Source organism: Phocoena phocoena, chromosome 11 (assembly GCF_963924675.1).
Source record: "Phocoena phocoena chromosome 11, mPhoPho1.1, whole genome shotgun sequence".
In the NCBI taxonomy this organism is placed as follows: Eukaryota; Metazoa; Chordata; class Mammalia; order Artiodactyla; family Phocoenidae; genus Phocoena; species Phocoena phocoena.
In genome coordinates this window covers 38,297,043-38,319,616 of record NC_089229.1, presented here as the reverse complement: position 1 = coordinate 38,319,616, position 22,574 = coordinate 38,297,043, and the positions used below count along the sequence as shown (strand labels likewise).

The 22,574-nt window shown below is 36.0% G+C and overlaps 1 protein-coding gene across 1 annotated transcript in view; it reads left to right on the top strand.

Annotated features, from left to right (window-relative positions):
- PTPRQ (protein tyrosine phosphatase receptor type Q) overlaps nt 1-22,574 on the top strand; it is a 196,363-nt gene that overhangs the window by 8,647 nt on the left and 165,142 nt on the right. The window contains exons 7-14 of the mRNA XM_065887336.1: nt 1,155-1,283; nt 4,261-4,407; nt 10,234-10,406; nt 19,019-19,199; nt 20,590-20,751; nt 20,855-21,034; nt 21,637-21,744; nt 21,888-22,166. Coding sequence (XP_065743408.1) covers nt 1,155-1,283; nt 4,261-4,407; nt 10,234-10,406; nt 19,019-19,199; nt 20,590-20,751; nt 20,855-21,034; nt 21,637-21,744; nt 21,888-22,166 — 1,359 coding nt within the window. The remainder of the gene's footprint in view (nt 1-1,154; nt 1,284-4,260; nt 4,408-10,233; nt 10,407-19,018; nt 19,200-20,589; nt 20,752-20,854; nt 21,035-21,636; nt 21,745-21,887; nt 22,167-22,574) is intronic.

Sequence of the window (22,574 nt, the reverse complement as noted above, 5' to 3'; positions counted from 1 at the left end):
GTCCATATATAGACACACACATCTAAACACACTACATAATGCCATACTAAATATATAGTATCAGAAATTCAGTTGGATTGAGGATTTTTAAGGCTACTGGAAATTATTACTTGTAGGGTAGTTTCACTAAAGCATAGTATTTTTTTCTGATTACATAGGTGTCGTTTAAGTACATGTAAATTTGAAGATTTTTCTTGAATTAAACATCTTTGAATCAGACCATTTCCTCTTCTGTACTCCTTCTTTTCATACAAAAAAAGAAAGAAAGAATTTCATGAAGGTCACACAAAGTGAAATTTGGTAGACAAGAACTTTGTTTTAAAAAATATTTGGAATGTTTCATTTCAATTAAAAGAAAGTTGTTTTTTTAAAATATAGAAACATCTATGAAAAAGACTATTTTAAAATATCATTATTATTTTTATATGTTACCAATGTTACATTCGAATATAGGTTATAAATTTCCTCTCAGAACCAAATACAGATATTGATATAAAAAAATAAAATCACTGCCAACAGATTCTGAAGGTTGAGTTATTTCTTTGCCCCTTCTACCTGTGTACACCAGAGGGAGAGCTTTTATCAAGCCAGATGCCCAGGCCTTGTTGAATGCAATACATACAAATGCTTCTAGACAATGTAACTGTACAATGAACTATATAGGAATAAAACACCCTGTGCAATCATATACAGCATTAAATAAAAATAGTAAGTGTTGCAAATAAGGAGTTTATCTAATGGTCCACCACTTATTCAAATTCTTCAATTATAGCCTATTTTTTCTTTTTGTAGTTTGAAAAAACAAACACTTTACTGTGTGACCTTTTTTTTTTTTTTTTTGTGGTACGCGGGCCTCTCACTGTCGTGGTCTCTCCTGCTGCGGAGCACAGGCTCTGGACGCGCAGGCTCAGCGGCCACGGCTCATGGGCCCAGCTGCTCTGCAGCATGTGTGACCTTCCCGGACCGGGTCACAAACCTGCGTCCCCTGCATTGGCAGGCGGACTCTCAACCACTGAGCCACCAGGGAAGCCCCTACTGTGTGACCTTTTATTTTTTCTCTGATTTTGTGTTTTATTTTGTGTATTTAATAAGGTGCTTTTAAATTTTATATATATATCTATTATTTATTCATTATTTTTCTGTAATCATTTTAGTGCCTGAAGGACCACCACAAAACTGTGTAACAGGTAACATTACAGGGAAGTCCTTTTCAGTTTCATGGGACCCACCAACTACAGTTACAGGAAAATTTAGTTACAGAGTTGAATTATATGGACCATCAGGTAAGTCTTAATCAGTTTTGTGTTTACCTTTTGGAGTAAGAATTATATAAAATATGTTACTAGGATCAAACTTTTAAAAAGTAACTGTTTTTAAAAGACCCTGTAGTTGAAGCAAACAGTAAAAAAGTAATAAGGAAGTGAGGCTCTTTGAACTTTTTGTTTAAAATCATAAATAAGTATAAGGAGGGTAAAACATTGTCCATGTTCCATATTTCATGATAAGGAGCTGAAAGAACAAAGGATAACCCCTCAAGAAGAGAAGTATTAGAGGAGATACATGTCTTCACATATTTGAACAGGAGGACCTTGACTTACTCTGATTGCAAATATATGAAGAACAATGGGCTTCGGTTATATTAAATCAGATTTCTGCTTAGAAGAAAGAAACTATTTCTAATAATTGGCTCTCTAAAAGTAATATGGGCAACTTCATAATGTAGCGAGTTCACCATCTTTCTGAGCAAGGAGGAGCTGGACATCCACTTGTCAACTATTTTAAGGGGTTCAAAAACTATATTAGTAGAAGTTGATTAAACTCTACAATTCTTTCATAATCTGCATTCTATGGTTCTATGAAATAAGTTTATTTCAGATAGTAATGAAATAACATAAACTCACATATCATCATTTATTTGGAAGAGTGGAAAAATCGACAAATGTCCAAATTATTCATTTGGGAACTTCTAGGAATCTATCATGAAACACATGAGTAAACTTTATTTCTCATCCCTGAGTACCTTATGCTCCTAAAATTCTGAAATATTTGCAGGCCTAAAGATATGGTAGTCTGTTTTTCCCCCTCCCTCCTCAGTACATAGACACACATGGATACCCAGACATAGCTTTTCTATCAGTACTATTTTACAAAATTTTGACAAAGTACTCTTATATCTGTGAGGCTGGTAAGTCAAGAGAATGTATTTAGTAACTATTGAATTTAGCAAACTGGAAGTCATTAGCGATCTTATCAAGAGCAGTTATGATGGAGTATGTGGGGTAAATGCCTGCTTGGAGTAGACTGAAGAGAGAATGGGAGAAGAGAATTGGAACAGTGGGTAATGGACAGCTCTTGAGTTCTGCTGCAAAGTGAAGCAGTGAATGGAAATGGGTAGTGGGGGTGAGGGGTAAGCAGCATCGACAGGTTTTCTTTTCAGAGGGAACAAGCAAAGCATGTTTGTTTGCTGATGGGAATAAATTAAAAAAGGGATATGTTGATGATATAAGAAAGGCAGGAATTATTGGAAAGATATCTTTGTGTAGGCAGAAAATGGGATCTTTTGCTCAAATGTAGGGATTAGGTTGAAGAAGAATCCAGACGGTTTATCCATTGTAACAGGTTATAAGGCAGAGTCTGTGGGTGCAGATGCTGTACATAGGTAGTTGCGTTGGTGGGAGTATGTGGGACATGTCTTCTGAATGATTAATTTTTCCAACTAATCAACTGGGAAGAAAAAGTGTAAATATTCACCTAGAAGAGTAGAGAGTGACTGTACTACTGAAGTTAGGTAAGGGGCTGAGTACCATTTAGGGCTCATTTGAAGTGTGGTAATGAATAAAGTGATATCAGTCCGAGTGGATTTGTGTTTTTCTCCAGTTCCCTTCAACGAGAGGGCTTATGTAAGGCAGTGATTATTACTGACAATGGATAAAGAGTAGACATCAAGTGGTGAGGAACCAAACAAAATAAAGTAGGTGGTAAGATCAATGGATTGGAGGTCCCAAAGAATTGTTGGTTCTGGCTTCTAGAGTAGTGATCAGGAGACAGGAAGTGTGGTCAGAGACAGCTGCGTGAAATTGAGATAATTTAGGATTTGCAGTTATTGGTAATAGCCATGTCTATTGTGACTGTGAGGGAGTGACTGAGATCAGGTGGAGGACTAGATTATTTAAGGAGAGCTTGAAGTAGTTTAAGGATGATCTCTAAGGATATTGAAATCACCACAAATTAAGATGGTAGCATTGAAGAAAATGCCATTGAAGCAGGAGCTAAACCATCCAGAATGAGAGTGAGTGACCCTGGGGTCCACAGATCACTACAACAATGAGAGTCAGTGGATGTCACCGATGGCATGAGAGCTGAAGCTGTGGGCTTTTCTAAGGAGGAGCTAGAATTGTCTAAGAGCAAAGAGGAGCAAGGAGAACACATACCACACCTGACCGCCTAGTCCCTTGAGGGCTGCGGGGAAAAATCAGTCACCACCATTCAGGGTGGCTGTAGGGAACAGAAGCAGTGGTCTCAGGGGAGAGCTAGGTTTCAGTTAGAGCAAGAAGGGGAAAAAACGATTCAGAGATAAAGTTGAGGATTTAAGGAATTTTGATGATGGCCCAGTTAAGAAATTTTGCTCAGAAGCTAAGCTACAGAAATTTTCTATATATATCTTTTTATAGAAGATAGTGAGAATATTTAGCATTTTAATTGAATGAATTTAAGTATCAAGCACTGTCACTGTTTTTATATTGGTAAAACCTAATGTGTTCATTTTAACTATGTCAAAAAATAACACTATGGTTCAATAGGGCTTTATATAAAATTAATTTTAGGGCTTCCCTGGTGGCGCAGTGATTGAGAGTCCACCTGCTGATGCAGGGGACACGGGTTCGTGCCCCGGTCCGGGAGGATCCCACATGCTGCGGAGCGGCTGGGTTCCGTGAGCCATGGCCGCTGAGTCTGTGCGTCCGGAGCCTGTGCCCCGCAACGGGAAAGGCCACAGCAGTGAGAGGCCGGCGTACCGCAAAAAAGCAAAAAAAAAAAAAAAAAAAAAAATTAATTTTAAATACTGCAAGATTTGTTTTTCCATTTTAAATAAATTGACACCAGTGTGACACTAAGCTAAATGTTTAAGATATATTCACTTTTAAAATTGTAATAGTGAATGTTAGTGCATAGGTTAGCACTTTAATTGCTCTATACTTAAATGTAAGAATGATTACATGCTTGAAGAGTAAATAATCCACAATTATCTTTTGCTTTTTGCAGGTCAGATTTTGGATAATAGCACAAAAGACCTTAAGTTTGTATTCACTAATCTAACACCATTTACAAAGTATGACGTGTATGTTGCGGCTGAAACCAGTGCAGGGATTGGACCCAAGTCAAGTATTTTGGTATTCACTCCTCCAGAAGGTGAGAATTTTATTGCATCGGTTAAACATTGTATTAGAAGCTATTTGATTGATATTTACCTAATTCATGTTATTTCCTTATCAGATTACTACCTAGTGCATTCTGAACATGTGTTCCTTAGAACACTAAACCCATAGCGTGCTTCATAGTAAGAGGAACCAAAGATCAACATTACATGCAGTATCAGCCTGCATAATTCACAATGAATAGTACTGGCAAAATCTCAAGAATACTTAAACAAATGAACACATTTAACATGGTTTAAACCCCATTATTTAATGTTGACTCTATCTTCCCACAAAATAACGTTCAGAGAAATCCATGTATCCCACAATGCCTATAACAAAGTATATTTATAATCAAAAGGATATTCTAAGGAAGTGAGGATTTCTGGAAGGTGCATAATATAAATTTACCAGAATATACTGAAATTATTTTTAAAAGTTTCTCCTGAAGAAATTTTTAATTTGTATATATTAAACGTCACAGTCTAAGGCGAACTGTAGTGTTTAAAAAAACGTTACCATGCCATTTCACAACCTGTTTTCTGGGCCCACACCAAACTTGCTCAATGCCTTCATTTCTATTTAGAGATTGTAATTATTTAGGAGAATACAATAATTTTTTTACAGTCACACTAACACTTGAAAAAGTTTTCAGTTTTTGTGTGATAGCTAACATACAGTAACTTGTGAATTAAGTACACAGTGCACACATGCACGTGCATACACACACACACACACACACACACGAGGCTGGGCATACCTTTATCAAATAAATCATTCAAGTGTTTCACCATGAGAGGGCAGCAACTGTTAGGGAATTTTGTACTTCTCCCCCATTTCAAAGAACAACCCTTGATAATGTTTTGCTATTGAAAGAACGTAAAAATTATGTTACATCGATTTCAAATGAAAATTCTAATGTGTATACGGTTTCAATACACAGGTTAAAAAAGAGACGCACACTCATTAACAAGATGTTCTCATTTTTTCATATCAAAACTCTTTTCATTGTATTTCTATCAGAAGAGTCTTAGCATTGTATGTCTTCTCCATCAGACCTGAAATTTCTCCCACCTCCACCTAAACCTGCTCTTAAGCATTTTCAAGAAATCTAGACAGATTTATGGATGGCTGTCAAACACCACAGAGCAATCTGGCCTTCGTCATACTTAGAGCCCTTGAATTTGGTCTTTTCTCAACCAACCCAACTGACCAATTTCTATTCTCATGTTATGCAATTAAATAAATTCAGTCTTCTTTCAAGCCAAGCTGATTTTGGTGCTCCTAAACTGAATCCACAATTTAAGATTTTTGTTTTATTGTCATCATCCTTGGCCTACAGCATCTGACCAAAATAGGGAAATAGATAATACATTGCCACATACAGTGCCATTTTGTTTGTTTGGGATATCGTTTAAGCATTTATTTCCCTTTCTTTATATCTGTACTTTTTATTGACAAAATAATAAGTAGAATTTTAAGGACATTGTTCAACATATTTCACATGGGTTATTTTTCACACCAAGTTATTTTGAATATCTGACTCTACTTGCCCTGTGTAATGAGCAGTGTATCCTAAGTTTTATCCTACTGTCTCCTGAACTGCTCACCATGTAGACCACATCCAGGTGGCTTCCAGGAGAACCCACTGGCAACAGGTGGGTTTCTCTAAGGGCAGGTGTGGCACAGTTCTTACCTCTGCATGCCTGCTTCTCCATGGAGTTCTCAGGGAGTTTCAGTGGAATGCTGGGGCAAATGCAGTGAATGTAGACTCTGACGTCAAACACTAATTAATCCTGGTCCTACTAATTAAAACTTTGCCATAAAGGAATCTTTAGACTATATGAGAACAATCTAATAATTCATTAGAACTATATACTTTCAAGTAAAATTTATACCTTAGTTTTAGATTATTCTTTTTATTCATTAATACAACAGGGTTCTTTGTATTCTAATTAAAGTTACTGAATTTATTTTTTTCTCCATATTTAAAAGTAGTCTATAGTCTATTTAAAAAATTAATTAGGACCAGCTTTTAAATTAATATATTTTAAAATAACTAGGGTTCTAACAAATCTCCAGATATTCATAGAAAAATATTGAATTGATTTCTTATAGAAAATATATGCTATCACATTTTAATGGGGCTGATTTCTCTAATACTGAGAATCATATGGTCCATGGTCTACTTTGACTATCAAAGAAAATCAACATGATGTTGTTAAAGCAGTTATCCTATGTATTTCATAATGTTTCTACATAGCCGTTAATATTTTACTGAGCAGATTTCTACATAGGCATGAAGAAGAGATGGTTTTGGAAAAAAATGATTTAATAATCTCTAATGTTATAAAACATCATAGTTGCCTATTCCAAAATGAGGTAACCTGCTGAATATAACGTAGGCAACAGAATTTTCTTATTATTTGTATCGGGATTAAAGAAACTTAAGTAAATTTTGTTGCTTCAATATCCCCTAAAACTTCTCTGCCACTAGTGTCAAATATCTTTTAAGGAGGTTAACATCATTCCTTAAAAACAAACAAAGTATTGAAATCCATATTTACTCCCCCATACATAGATATTGGAAGTGAAGACATTTGTCCTTAGTAGTTTCAATTTGCTACTTTCTGCCAATAGTAGCAACATCTTTGTAGGGAGATCACTGAGAAACTCTGAACTTTGTGTTTTTCAGGATTCTCCGTGACTTTTATTTTTCAGTAGATTTTTGCAAAATTCACTTCTAATGGAAGTTTAATTTGCTAGATAATGGCAGACTTATTTTAATGTATTATCTCTACCCCAATGCCAGTCGTCTCCATTTCATTTTTTTCTAAGAATTTTTCATTTGCAAACTCCAAATCATTTGGAATATATTTTTACCAATCATATGTGTACTCTGTTTCCCATTTCTTAGTAAAATTTATAGGTGTATTGACTTGAGAATGATTCTTAGGTCATCCCCATGGACAACACTTTTATAATTGATGCTGAACCATGAATAATTGCTTTGTGTGTTTGATTTTCTTTAGTTAATTTGGTATCAATATTAAAGAAGTTTGATCTAATCCACACTTCTCTGGTTTCCCCATAAGAATTTGTGGTGTAACGTGTCAAGTGTCTTTCTAAAGACAAGATACAATGCTGTCTACTCCATTTCCTTTATCCCCTAAGCTTTTTCTTCTTTCATGAAAAAAAGAGACAGCCTTAGAATCATTCTTACTCAAGTTTGGGGTACATTTTTAGGGTAACATAGAACCACTTAAAGTTGGGTTGTAACTTTAGGCATTAGTGTCATGGGGCAATACTTACTAAGTTATATTGAAAAGTATAAATCAAAAGATAGAGAAACAGTATCTGCTACTATTTTTAGGTTTGGCTAACAGAATAAGAGACAGTACATTTTAAATATACTGCCGTACTGGGTAATGTTTGGGATCCTACTACATTATTATGTTATATCACATGGGACTGACCATTTCACTTATTTTATAGTAGGTAGGGTTTAGTTATCTGATTAATCTGATCAATGTACTTATTAAACTGGCTTTTTCAGCTAAGATTCTACATGTGTTCAAATTAGATGGAGAAGTGCCAGGTCTCTTCTTTGATTTAGGTTATGCAATACTGAGAGTTTGTCTACATAGCGACCCCAAAATAAAATGTCAAAGCAAGGTGGAATTGGAGTTTTGCTATTTAAATAGCTGTGTTGTTCTCACACTACATGGTTAATTAGAAAGGTCCTCTACTCTTGAAAAATGTATATTGGCATATATGATGATAGAAACATAAGCTTTAGGAACAGTGTATGTTAATGAAATAAAACGTGTAAGAGGTGACCTATGCAAAGGATTTTATCTGTTTCATTCCTTCCTCTATCCTCAAGCACCTAGAACAGTGACTGTATGATGAGTCCTCAGTCTGTTGAATGATGAATGAATCAATCAGTGATTGTAGGGTTCTAGCCTAGAACTCTTCCTCAGTCTTTCAAAGGTCAAACTATTTTTCCTTCAGATTTGAACACCTTTGGGGAAATCAGTCTAAAGAGTTATCCTTCTATATAGAGATATACCAAAATGTTTTTAGAAAAGGAGATGCAAATAATTGGCAAATTATAGGTGTACCCATGTTATGTTTATTTCAGTTTTGAGCACAGGTTTTACCCATACTGGACACTGGAATTTTTTTTTTTTTTTCTGGTACGCGGGCCTCTCACTGTTGTGGCCTCTCCCGTTGCGGAGCACAGGCTCCGGACGCGCAGGCTCAGCGGCCATGGCTCACGGGCCCAGCCGCTCCGCGGCATGTGGGATCTTCGCGGACCGGGGCACGAACCCGTGTCCCTTGCATCGGCAGGCGGACTCTTAACCACTGCGCCACCAGGGAAGCCCATGGACACTGGAAATTTGACTGCAGTAATCAGATATGCTCTTAGTCCAGAATTCATCCATCTAGCCATTAACTAGTCAACAAACATTTAGAAATATTTACATTGTTATAATCTCCAGGGAGATTTTTTTTACTGATTACTTCATAGAGACAAAGAAAAAAAAAAACAACTCTCAATCTACTGGATAAAATACTACATGGTTACAGGAGCTTACTACATGGTTAACTTAAGCATAATTAGGTTCATTAATTATAATAATATTTATGGGAGTTGTGACATTAATTTTCAATTCCTTTTTGTTATCTTAAAGGAGAACAGAGTCATTCTTCATTTGTATTATACCCCCAATATGTCTTTCTTCTAACTGGGATTTGGTAAACCTGTACTACTGTGAAATAGCTTAGGGAAATAGGGAAATGAGGGAAATGAATTTAATGTGTGACCACGTCCTAATCATAAAGGACAATATTTTTACATCTCATTTTCTCTTTCTTGAACCAACGTATTATAAAGTCTTTTGAATTTGTTCCTAACTTTGTATAGTGATAGGAAAGTTTTAATCACACGGATTTTATAGATAGGGAAACTAAAGGTGGAGGGGTGAATTGGTTATTTATAATCACACAACTATAGACAGAAAGTGGACAAGTGCCCAGAGCAGGTTTACTCGTGGTTCATTACTCCTGTGGCCCTGGGAGGTTTCCTAGAGGTTGCTCTTGGTGACATACATAGATACATACATACATACATTCATTCATTCATTCATTTATTTAGTGATTTTATACTTTTATACATTACAAAATTATTGTCACTTGATGACTTTCTTACTAGAATTTAAGTACTTCTTGCTTTATCTTAAACCAATTGTCAGTTTTTCTCTCTTTTTCTTTACTGTTGCAAAGAGTGAGGGCATCTGAAATTTGAGATTCACATAATTAATTTGTAAAATCAGCAGGAAAATATCAATCAACTCTTCAAACAATTTAATGAATTAAAATTTGCCTAATTGATTTTTACCAACTACATGTAATTTCATTCACGGTATTCTGGATATTATTTTTTGGTATGTTGTAATTTTTGTAAAGTCTTCAGGATTTCTACTGGGCATTCATCAGTCATAAACAACTTTCCCTGGGAAGTTGTTTTTATTAATTTGTTTTGAACAAATGTTGTGACATTTTGATTTGGGAAAATTATTCCATGTTATTCTGTTTCTTGTGTACACTTTTTGAGAACAACGTGTAGAAATTTAAATATCTGTATATTTTAAATGATCAGATACAAATGTAATTATTAATAAATTAGTAAATTGTTTTAGTCTGTTTTCTAATAGAATTGCCTATATATCTTCAATCGTGAGCTAAGAATCAAGGGAATTTTTAAAAATTTGAGAATGTATTTTTAAATTTCCCTTTTCTTATTCTCTTTTTTTAGTTCCGGGTACAGTATTTGATTTGCAAGTTGCAGAAGTAGAAGCCACAGAAATAAGCATTACTTGGAAGAAACCACGACAACCAAATGGAATCATTAACCAATATCGAGTGAAAGTATTAGTTTCTGAGACAGGAGTAATATTGGAGAATACTTTGCTCACAGGAAAAGATGAGGTATTGCACTTTAATTTCTTATCTTGGGGAGCCCTTTCTACTTGGTTTTGGCCCTGATAACTTGGAAGATTTGCCAACATGCAAACATAAAATATTTGACGAGCTTCAAAGTACAAAATGAAGTAAATTTAGGCTATGTCGATAATCTAGCTTATCATATTTCATTTTAGGACATATATTATTAGTTAAGTGCTATTATGTTTTTTCAGCAATGAAAAATGTTAATTGAGGAATTAAGCAGGACTAAAGGTACTTCCATAAGTGAATATTATTATGGTGATTAAGTTAATGAATTGTTTGGAAACTCCTGTTATGATGTAAGTACTCCTTCTAAGGCTGTGCTTGTAATTTGGAATAGTTGCCAAAGAAAGGCACAGTAATTTTAGTAGCCGTTGTTGACAAATGATTTGACCTACTTAGGAAGCCAGATTTCTCAAAGCTGCCTCATTTAAAAACAAACGAACAATATACATTTGATTAAAGAAATCAAATAAATAAAAGAGATGAAATCGTTTCATAGATATAAAGTAAGAGGACAATGTTTGCTTCTGTTCACACCAGGAGTCTTTTTCCCCCTTTGTTTCTGTTAGGAAGCAGTTGCTTTTCCTTCACTGTCTTCATTCACTTCATCCAGCCAGCTGTTCACCTGTGGGTTCCCTCTAAAACTGCAGACTAGTTGTATCCAGATATTGGTGGCTCCTGGGGCTCACAAAAATTAAATATACTTGGGACCAGTGAGTGTAGCAATCTCTGTACCTTAGAGGTACTACCTGATCGTTATTCAGTAATTAGGTTCCACTCCTTTGGTCCAGAATCACTGTTTTTTCCTATCTCCACATATATTATCTATTCTATTTCTAGTCCCAGCTCTCCTCCATTTCTGACACCTACCTGAAAGTTGACCTCACTATGTGCTTAATGCATTCTGGCCACCCAGGACTTATTACTCCAAGTCGTTTGACATTTCTGGCCCAGGGTTAAATTTTAATCCAATGTTGACTCCATTCCTCTGTGCAAAAATGTTGAGTTATGATTTCTCTGATACTTTAGTTGACAGTTCAGGCAAAGGGCAAAAGCTTAATCCTCTGCTCCTGCTGAGAAGGCCTTAAATTAGATACTTCACTATTTTAGGACTGGGTGACAGGTCTCTCACTTGTAATGACATCTACTGAATGGCAAGCCACACCTCTTTTTCTCTTGAAAGTAAGAGATTCTGGAACGACTTCTTTGTTATTCTGCCTATATCTATATGATCTGCGGTCTGTGTGACATAGTAGAGAGAACATGAGCTTTGGTACTGTACAGATCTGGGCTTATATCCTAATTTGGTCACTTACTGGGCTGTACAGCAGAAAGGTTAAGTGCATGGACCTAGGAGGAAATATGCTTAGGTTTAAACCTTGGTTTTGCCCGTAGTGATGGTTTAACCTTGAGAAAGTAGGCTTGACCTCTCTGAACTTCAGTTTCCTCTTCTCTAAGATAGGGACTCTAAGAGTCCCTATAACACAGGATTGTTAATGAAGGTTTAGTGGATTAATGTGTGTAAAGAGCTTAGAACTATACCTGGCATATGGTAAGTTTGGTGCTAAGTAATTGTGACCTGTTCTGATTATTAATCATGGCACTGGACCTTTCACCCTCATTGGGACTCAATATTAGTTTCCTTAGGTCTCAGTAAAAGGAGACATTATACTTCTCTTTATTTCTGTGATTGTATCTTTCTTCATTAGATCAGGCGCTTTATTGATATTTCTGCTTCCCCATGTGATTGGTGTTTGGGTTCACCTTTCAAGAGGTTGATGTGGGGAGGCATATGGCAGAGGCTCTAAATCCAAATGAACCAGGGTCCTAGACCGGGCTCTGCCCTTTTCTAGATCTATGACCTTGGTCAAGGCAACTTTTGGAGACTTGCTGCCCTTACTTTTAAAGCAGAGCTTATATACCCACCTTATATGATGAGGAATAAAGGAGATAACAGATAAAACCTCTGGCTTAGTGTATTCATTTATTATCCTCTTCCTTGACCTTGATGTAGGATAAGGACTCTTCTATTCAGTCTTCAGCTTCTCAGAGTATAGCCTCCACACCCTGTCTCAAGAATTGTTTAAATCCTTGAAATCTTGTTAGAAGTCACCAGTGGCCTCCTAAGTGTCAGATAAGGTGGTAATACAGTTTTAGCCGTCCTCATCTTCCCTGTCTCCTCCAAAATCCATTTGTTTGCCTCCTACTCTCCAGCTTTTGATACAACCATTTTCTCCCTAATACTTGCTCCACTTTCATACACTGTGACTATGCGAAAATTTTGGCCTTGTGCAATGAAAAATGAATAAAATAAAAAAGCTCTTTTACAATTTTCTAACTTCTTCATTATAAGGATATTGCAGAGAGTTCTGTTTTCAGCCATGTCGTTACACTTTTTTTTTGATAACCGCACAGTTTCAATCACTGCTTCCTATTTTCATGACTCTTTTGCCTTGTTTTCCATGATGATTTTTCTCTCTGACACTCTGCATCCCTAATTCAAATCATTTGTGGTGAAGTTCTGCCAGGGCTCATCACATTTGAACTCATAAAACAGAACAAAACAAAACAAGCATCCTTTGGGGGATAACAGGACTTGGTTCTTGATTGAAAGGAGGAGATGAAGTTGGAATGAAGAAGAGGTACTAGACAGAGGTTCTGGGACAGTGATGGGGGCATTTAAAGTTTCCCACAGGACACAAGAAGAAAGTCTGTAAAGGCAATTAATAGTTTTAGTGGTCAAGAACAAGGCCTGGAGAGAGGCTGACTTGAAACCCAGGTACTAAATAACAGGCTTAGAATTCCTAACCCCTTGGACTGGGCACACCACAGATCTCTGATCTGAAGGTCATTGTCTAAGCATTTGGAAGGCTTTCATGGCAGTTTTACATGCCTGATGTCTCTCTTTTTGGCACCATTATCCTCTCTTCATGAGGGCGTGAAACCTTGGAATTACCTCTGACTTTGGTTATACTTAGCATTTAATAGCCACTCAGTGTTAAGGCCAGTTATTTCTGCCTCCACAGTGTGACCTTCATACCTCTATATTCCATTCCTGTGTCCCCACCCCAGCTCAGGATTGAATAGTCTCTTGCCTGGACTATTTTTGTTAGCTTACTACGTTAGTTTTCCATTGTTGTATAACAATTTGCCACAAGCTTAAAACAACTCACATTTATCATCTCACAGTTTCTGTGGGTCAGGAATCCAGACAGCTTAGATGGGTTCCCTACTTAGGGTCTCATACAGCTGCAGTTAAGTGGCTTACTGTCCTGTGTTCTCATCTGGAGCCTTGACTAGGGAAGAATCTACTTCTAGGCTCATGTAGAATTTTGGCATATTTCGTTTCCTTTTGATTGTAGAACTGAGGGCCTTGGATTCTTTCTGGCCCTTTGACTAGAGACTACCCTTAGCTCTAGCTCATAGGGATCCCCCACATTTTCTTGCTACAAAACTTTCCCAGCGTGGCCATTTACCTCATCAAGCCAGCGGGGAGAGTCTGTATAATATAACTGTGAGAGTGACGTCACATCACCATTGGTTAGATGCAAACCACAGTTCCCACCCAAGAGGAAGGGATTATACAAAAGCATGAACAACAGGAGGTAGGGATAGTGGAGGGATCACGAGAGAGGCCATCCACTGTAGTCTCTCCACTGTTTTGTGTTTCACGCGTCTATGAGAATAACCCTTCCAGATATAAGTATATTACTTAAACTAAAAAAGTAACTAAATGAGAATGGCCTGGGAATGGGAATATGCATCTAGTTAAGTAATCTAGCTTTCCTGTCGTAGCAGAAAGTCAGTTGATGCTGTCTAAAGTAAGTGAGCCTTAACAGAACAGTATAAGCATGCTATCTAGTAATTTTAGAAATAACGCCATAAGAACTGAAAACAGAAATGATTAAAGATGTTGCTTCCAACAAATATACAAATATTGAATCATTATGTTGTACACTTGAAAGTAATATATGTCAGTATATCTCAATTAAAATAAGCAAACGATTTCAAAATCTCAAAAAAATGTTGCTTCTGGAGTATAAGACTTGCAACTGGAAAAGTAGGGACAAGGAAGTATTTCCATTGTAAATCCTTCATCACCTCTTGCATTTTTAGCCATGTGCATATATCATGATGATGACACTTTTTAAAATATAATCACCCTATGCTAGGCTTGACCTGATCTCATCATCCTTATTGAAATTTTTTCCAGTGACCTCTCATGAGTTGTTTGTTTCTTAATAAACAGAGGTTATTTAAGCATTCTGAAATACATATAAGATTTTACTCTCGATATTTAAAAACATATTTGAAGAAATACATTAGAAAGTTTAATCTCAGCGTTTGAGGACTGTTATTTCAACTTCCAAGCTTATATATGAATGTCATCTATAACATGCCTAATAAATGATTGGGAATCCAGCCTCTGCTAAAATATTTGATCAACTCTGACAATAGGGAATCAACTACTACAAAAGCAGCTCCTGTTCTTTAAGCCTTAAACCATGCTTCCTTATGGTCTCACAGACATGCGTTTATTAGGTAACTATAAAGTTCTAGGCACTGTAATAGGTTCAGAATATACATAGATAAATAAAAAACTACCCTGTTCTTTAACTGTTTTGGACTGAAGTATTCGTCCTCTAATGTTTACTAGTTTGTCCCATCTCTCCTCTATAGACCCACACAGTAGCTTATAATGACTTTGAGTTTGGGATTTGCAACCAGGAAAATGTGTTCCAACCCCACCTCTGCTATGACTAGCTTTGTGAACTTGAACGGATGACTGTAAAATGGAGATAATAATATCTTTCCCTTTCGGTTATAATGAAGTGATATCACATGGGAAAAAGTATTTAGCACCGTACTTGATACACAGTAGCTTTAAATGTTAGTCTCTGCAGTAGTAATAACAGTGCACAGTGATGTAACTTTTTATCATTTGAAGATAATGGTCATGGCTTCCCTAAGGCTTAACATCCTCAGGCTCTCATCAGTCATGGTTTCCAGGTCCTTCATATTATTGATAACTCTTCTGTGAATATTTTCCAATTTGTCAATGAGCCTCTTTCTCAGCTGAACACAATATTCTATATGTAGTTTGACTAGAGCCAAATTGAGCAGAATTATTTTCTCCTTTTGTGTAAACTTTCTACTTCTGTCAATGCAAAGAATAAAACTAATTTCTTTGGGAGACTCATTCTGCTGAGACAGAAGTTAGAAAACCCCTAAACTCATCTCTCCATGGATTGCTCTCTAGCTGAGTTTCACGCTAAAATCTCATCCTGTACTTGTTATTCTAATCGAACCCTGGGACATTTTATCCCCAAAGACACTGCTTTGCTATGTAGTGTTACAGATTTCTGAGATTTGTATAGATACATCCTTTCATCCAACCTATTTCTCAGGTATATCAGTGCTTGTCAGTGATGAGCATGAGAAGAAAGCCAGCTAAATGCTTGGACAGTTGCTTCAGATTGAGGCTGAGGACAGGACTTGAAGGTAGTTAAGGAATGCTTGAGACAAGTTTACTTCATTGATTATTAGGAACATAAATAGAATCAAGTCTTAAGGATTTATCACCCAAATAATGTGCAGAATGACATAGTATCCATTAGAGGTTTCCAAACATATGCTAATTGTAAACTTCTTTTTACCACTGGTTGATAATAGCACAAGTCATGTTATAGTTTATAATAAAATAGAGAAGCATTTCTTAAGAATAAGTCAACATCTTCATTGATTCAATTGAGCAGACTTCTAGTGAGTGGAAGTTGATAGATGTACTAGAGTTTTTTTCTTTTCTTTTTTAAAATCACATTAGTTATAATGAAGACTGTTACATGTAGAATCAGGTTGGTTTATTCAGGTGAATTAGGAACTTAACTCTGAAGACTTCTAATTCTTTCACGTAAATTCTGAAGATTCCTAAGTAGCATCTGAGAAGCTTTTCATGTTGATGAATTGTGACATTGCCTAACCCAGTTGTCCTCAACCAGGGGCATGTTTGCTCTCCAGGAGACATTTGGCAATCTCTGAAGACAGCTTTCACTGTCACTACTGGGAAGATGCTTCTAGTGGGTAGGGACCAGGGATGCTGCTATACTTCCTACAATGCCCTGGACAGCTCCCTATAACAAAAAATTATTTAACACAGAATGTTATTACTGCTGAGGTTGAGAATGCTGGACTAACTCAATGAGTCCAAGCTTTCGGGAGTTGTGATGGGCCTTTATTCCCTTCTATATCCCTCATTTCCACTCCTACTTCTCAGCCCCTTCTCATTACCCTCTTAAGTTCTGGTTCTTTCCCATCATTTTTGCTCTTAAAATTCTTTCTTTTTCATCCTTTGAAAAACCTAATACTTAATACCTTTTTAGAGAGGCAAAGTGTGGGAAATATTCACAACACGGCACACTTGGTGATAATTAGTAACATTCTGGGTTTTTACAAAACCAATGTTCAAATCATTTGTAGTTAGGGAGGGTCTTTCCAATGAATTTGGGAAAATTCAGATAGAATTAACTCAGGTCAGCTCTTAGGCTGGAACAGCAGTTTGTCAACAGAGATGCTTAACTTAGTTAATTGATAGGATACGATGGTTTAACTCTCAAAAGCTTATCTGACATTGGTATAAAATATGAGAGATTTAATGCAAAATCATAGTTCAGGGGAAATTCTTTGTATTACCCCATCGTACCCTTTATAAAGTGCTTTGTACCCTGGATTCTCAAAGGGTGGCTGATTGATAGTGGAAACAGCTGTGTGGTTCAGGCATAAACTATTGACTGGACTACCAGAGCATCTCTGAATTATGTGTTTGTGATTCATGCCTTCTCTGATTTCCCAGTGGAGACAGAGCTGAAGTGTGCCTTGAAAGATGGAAGAACTTTAGTTTGTTCCATATAGGGTTCCTTATCCAGAGTGCTTTATCACAATATTCTTAGAGTAAATCTTATTGGTATCTCCCTATTTTTTATCACAATACTTTTCTGGCTAAAGATGTAACAAGATTTAGATAATTTTATTTTATAAATATCATTTGGAGAACTAGAGATATCCTTGCATCTTTTCTCCATTTTTTTATTTTTCAGAAAAGTTAATATTTAAATGAGCTGTCTTTGTAGCTAGTTAAATAAGGAAACTGCCTTAAAATTTCTTGCCTTCCCGATATTTTTCCTGAGTATCTACTACTTTTTTAACGATACTAAGTGCTTTATGTTAATAAGGAATTAAAAGCCTGTTTTTGGCTCTCGGAGTAAACACAATCCCAAAACATGTAAGATAATTAAAACACAGGTGTACCAAAATTTTATAAATAAATAAAACCTATACTATGAATTAATTACAAATTCTGAGGGTATAAGAGCAGGGAATTGAGAAGGAATAGAATAATTTTCTTTTTTAAAAAAAGGGTTTGGAGTGAGTTTTGAAACTGAACTTGAAAAGGAATTGACAAAAAGAGAGTAGTTCTTGCAACAGTTTCTTTTTTTCCCAAAACGATTTCATTTTGGAAAATTTTGAACTGGTATAAATGGAGAAAAAAAGAGTATTATAAAATGTGTCCCCATTAACCCATCACCTGGACTCAGTAATGATCAGCATGCTGCCATTCTTGCCCCAGCTGTCTCTCGTTGTTGTTGCTGTTGATGCCGGCTATTTCGAAATAAATTCCAGACTTCATATCTTTTTGCTCTTACGTGCCTAAGTATGGATTCCTACAAGACATGGACATTTTAATTTATTCGATAATTCCATTACCACAATTGACACAATTACTGATATTGTCTTGGTACCATCTGAAACGTAGACCACATTCAGATTTTCTCATTCTCTTTCCATCCGTTATGCGGGAAAGAAAGGAGAGAGTCCTCTTGTTGTCCCAACATAAAACTCTACTGTGTATATCTGTAATCTGCTCCTGATACTTTGTTTTCATTATTTGCCCCTTCGGTGAACTCGACACTTGTGAGATACGTTATGGCATCTAGGAACAATCACAGTTACCCAAAATATTCCTTAAATCCAGAGCCTTGGAGAGGTCTGCCTTGAACTCTGAAAATTATTGCTATGTAATTTTGTTCATGTCTGTAACTTCTCTCGATGATAGATTAAACTATTATTAGTGATATGTATCTACCAGGCATGCAGGCTGCTCACACCTCGTATACAAATGAGGACATATAGATGGCAAAGCAAAACACATATTAATGAAGCAGTAAGCCTAGAACACTTATTTTTGGGGGGTGAGCAGTTAAAATATTTTAGTCCTGAAAGCTTTGCATGAGGATGTCTAATTTTACCATAAGGAAGCTAACTTAAGTCAGAAAGGAATTATCTCCTTTTCCCCACAATACAGTATTGGTCTCTTAAGATATGGAATTGATCACAGTCGGTACAGTGATGCAGGATTTTAGTAGCTTCAGAGTGAAATCTTGGAATGTGAAAGAGACAGCAGTCATGGAAATAATATTAGTTTTTAAAAAACCGTGATTCCAGAATTACTAGTTTTTGAAACTAGTCCTTGAATGAAGCCGTTATTAACATAACTGTCACGAGCAGTCTTTGTAAATATCTGTTTTCAATTGCAGTATATAAAAGGCCCCATGGCTCCAGAAACTGTGAACATAGTAGAGTCAATGGCAGGATTATTTGAGGGTTCAGCAGAGATGTCTTCTGACCTGTACTCGATTGCTTCAGTTATGTATAGCAGTCATCCACATCATAACTTTCCTGTGAGGAGTAGAGCTGAAGACCAGCCTTCAGCAGTTGGTAGGTACATTTCTTTTGTTGTTGTTCTGTGAAATGTATTTAAACCACCAGTACTAGCTAGCACAGATATGAACCTTAGCTGGGAGTTCAACCCAATTATTAATGGTCCATGGGCTGGAGTCAGATTTTTTCTTCTTTAACTGTCGGATAACCTCATACAGCAAATGGAAATGCCACACAGGCAGGAGCTGGCCCCTCCTAACCCATCTGACCTTCCTTGGAGAGAAAGTAGCACCCTAGAGTCTCTAGCCAAGCTGCATAGACAATCAGTTATTACAGTTGCCAAAGCAGGTGTGATGGGAAGGGATTAACATATCTTCAAATCATTTACAGGCCTCACACTCTCTGCAGTTTTTGACTAATAGGTTTTCAAATGTCACTGAAGGTAAATAGGTCAGAAAGTTACAACTCTAGTGCATGGGGTGATAAACAGGTGTAGGTGACCCCAATGATGTGGTGATGTCATTAGTGTATACACTTGCTCTTCAGGGTCAGTGGATCTTACTGTCTCTAAAAAGAGAATGTCATATATAGCGAATTAAAAATACTTGGTTAGAAGACACAAATCTAAATTATCTCTCTGGTTTTTCTAAAATGAGAAAAAATCTCTCTCTAAGTGAGAAAAAAATTTTTTTCTTACTGCTTTTTCTCTGATTTGTTCCGTTCCAAATTAAAAGTGTTATATTATTTTATTGATGATGGAATTAGGCAGAAGTATCACATTGCATTTAATATATGTTTATTTCATTCTTTGATCTGTTTTTCCTGAGCAAAGAAGACTTAATTTTTAGAAGACACTAAAAATTAGAGGCCCATGATTTCTGATGTAGATGTTTCCTCAAATACTTTGTTTGGCCTAAATGCTAATTAACATTGTAAGCGCAAGTTCTAAAGAACTAACATTTTCTGAAATCCTTGTCCAGACATATTTATGTGGCAGTTTTATAAGCATGCTTGCTTTAAATCACTAATGGATTTAGCAAATGTGTGGCGAATTTTGAGTCCAAATAAAACCTTATTTCTATGATTTTCAAATTGTAACGCAGCATTGACTTATAATATTTAAATTTGATATTATTGCCTAATGGTCTTTTCAGAAAAAACTCCTAGCCTGTCTTTTTTAGAAAGTTATATTTTCTCAAAACACTCATCTCTTGTTCCAGGATAGTGTATAACAACTAGCAAAACTATATTATGATCACAAACTATTTATATATATTGTTGGGGTATATTTGGCATATTTATTATTAATTATATATCTACCTTTCATATAAAGGATTACATGGAGAGATTAATGAATAATGTGAAATTGGGTTTAAAATTTCACTGTGTGAGCAAGAATGATCTTGATCACAGAGCCAAACATTTTTTAAAAACTGATTTCAAATAGGAGCTTCAAGGAATCAGTATATCGCTGACATTGCTGCGGAACAGCTGTCTTACGTTATCAGGAGACTTGTACCTTTCACTGAGCACAGGATTAGTGTATCTGCTTTCACCATCATGGGAGAAGGACCACCAACGGTTCTCAATGTTAGGACACGTGAGCAAGGTAAGAATGTGTTTCCTTTGAAATAATTACCTGCAAATATTGCTCTTGTACACTGTAATACTTTTCTTTTCATTCATATTAATTGTTCACTCTTCTTCTCAAGTGCCAAGCTCCATTCAAGTTATAAAGTATAAAAATATTAGTTCTTCATCTATTTTGTTATATTGGGATCCTCCAGAATATCCTAATGGAAAAATAACTCATTATACAATTTATGCAATGGAACTGGATACGAACAGAGCATTCCAGATGACTACTATAGATAACAGCTTTCTCATAACAGGTAGAACAAAGTTTTGTTTCGACATTCTTTTCCTGATGGAAAATACACATCTCTCTATGCCGTTAAACACAGCAGGGCACGTGTTGCATCATTCCAGATTTTGTTGTGCTATGCTCCCATGGATATCTTGAAAAATACTTGCAGAAATTACTTGATTAGATGTGTTTTTCTTTAACTATAGTTGTCTGCAAATAAAGTCATCAGATAACAGGTATCCTAAGAATATACTCTTAACCAGGGATTTTATGCCTGGTACATCAATATAACTCAGTATTGATGGCTTGATTGATTGTATGTGCCAATCAGCTGAAGTAATTGAGCTGACATGGTGTTTGTGCCAAATCAACTGTACTCCTTGCAGGGTGCCAAAAATGATTTCTTCAGCCTCAGATGATCGCCTTAATATTTTAGGAAAAAACTAAAACGTCATCAAGATGGAAAGGCTCTCATCCCAAGGAAGTTTGGGACATTGGGATTATAAGGAGGCTGATTTAGAGAACCAGTCTCCCAAAGAAGTTATTTTCACTAGTCCTGTGTTAAATGGCACTAATACAAGAATATTATTTTAAGGACTTTAAACAACTTGCCTGTTGTCCTTATAGGGTTAAAGAAATATACAAAATATAAAATGAGAGTGGCTGCCTCAACCAGTGTTGGAGAAAGTTCTTTGTCCGAAGCAAATGACATCTTTGTGAGAACTCCAGAAGATGGTAAGAGTATCGGGTGCAGTTTTAATAAAAAGAAGCAAATGGTGTTGCATGCTTATTGCCATCTACCTCATGCTGCTTTTAGTGTCTGAAGTAATAAGCATGAAAAAATACATGTATTTAAAGTTTTGTTTTTTTCCCCCCAGAACCAGAATCATCACCTCAAGATGTTGAAGTTATTGATGTTACTGCTAGTGAAATAAGTTTGAAGTGGTCACCACCTGAGAAACCCAATGGGATTATTGTTGCTTATGAAGTGCTTTATAAAAATATAGATACCTTATTCATGAAGAACACCTCAGCAACAAGCATAATTTTAAGAGACTTAAAACCTTACACCCTCTATAACATTTCTGTAAGGTCATATACCAGATTTGGTCATGGCAATCAGTTATCTTTACTCTCTGTAAGGACTTCTGAGACTGGTAAGTTTTTGTTTGTTTAATACATAGTAAGGAAGTAAACATGGCTGATTATTGTTTATATTTTACATAACCTAAAGTCTGTCATTCTGTTTTGTATAATCCAGGAATTTATATGCTCTTTCTGGTAAAGTGTGGGAAAAGACTTGCTGTGCAAATTTTTAAAGTCTGATTTACATATAAGGGAACTCCAGAATAAAAATCAGTGATTTTTTTTTCAAATGAAATACCTTTAGAAATCAAAGGTCTTTTCAGTGTACCTATAAATTTGGTTGCTTTCAAATTAGGTAATAGCAGAGACACGTTCATAAGAGTAGACTCCTATACTATATATAAACTGTATACATTCTCTATACATCCATATACATCTACCTATAGATATAGATGTATCTATATTTATACATATATATG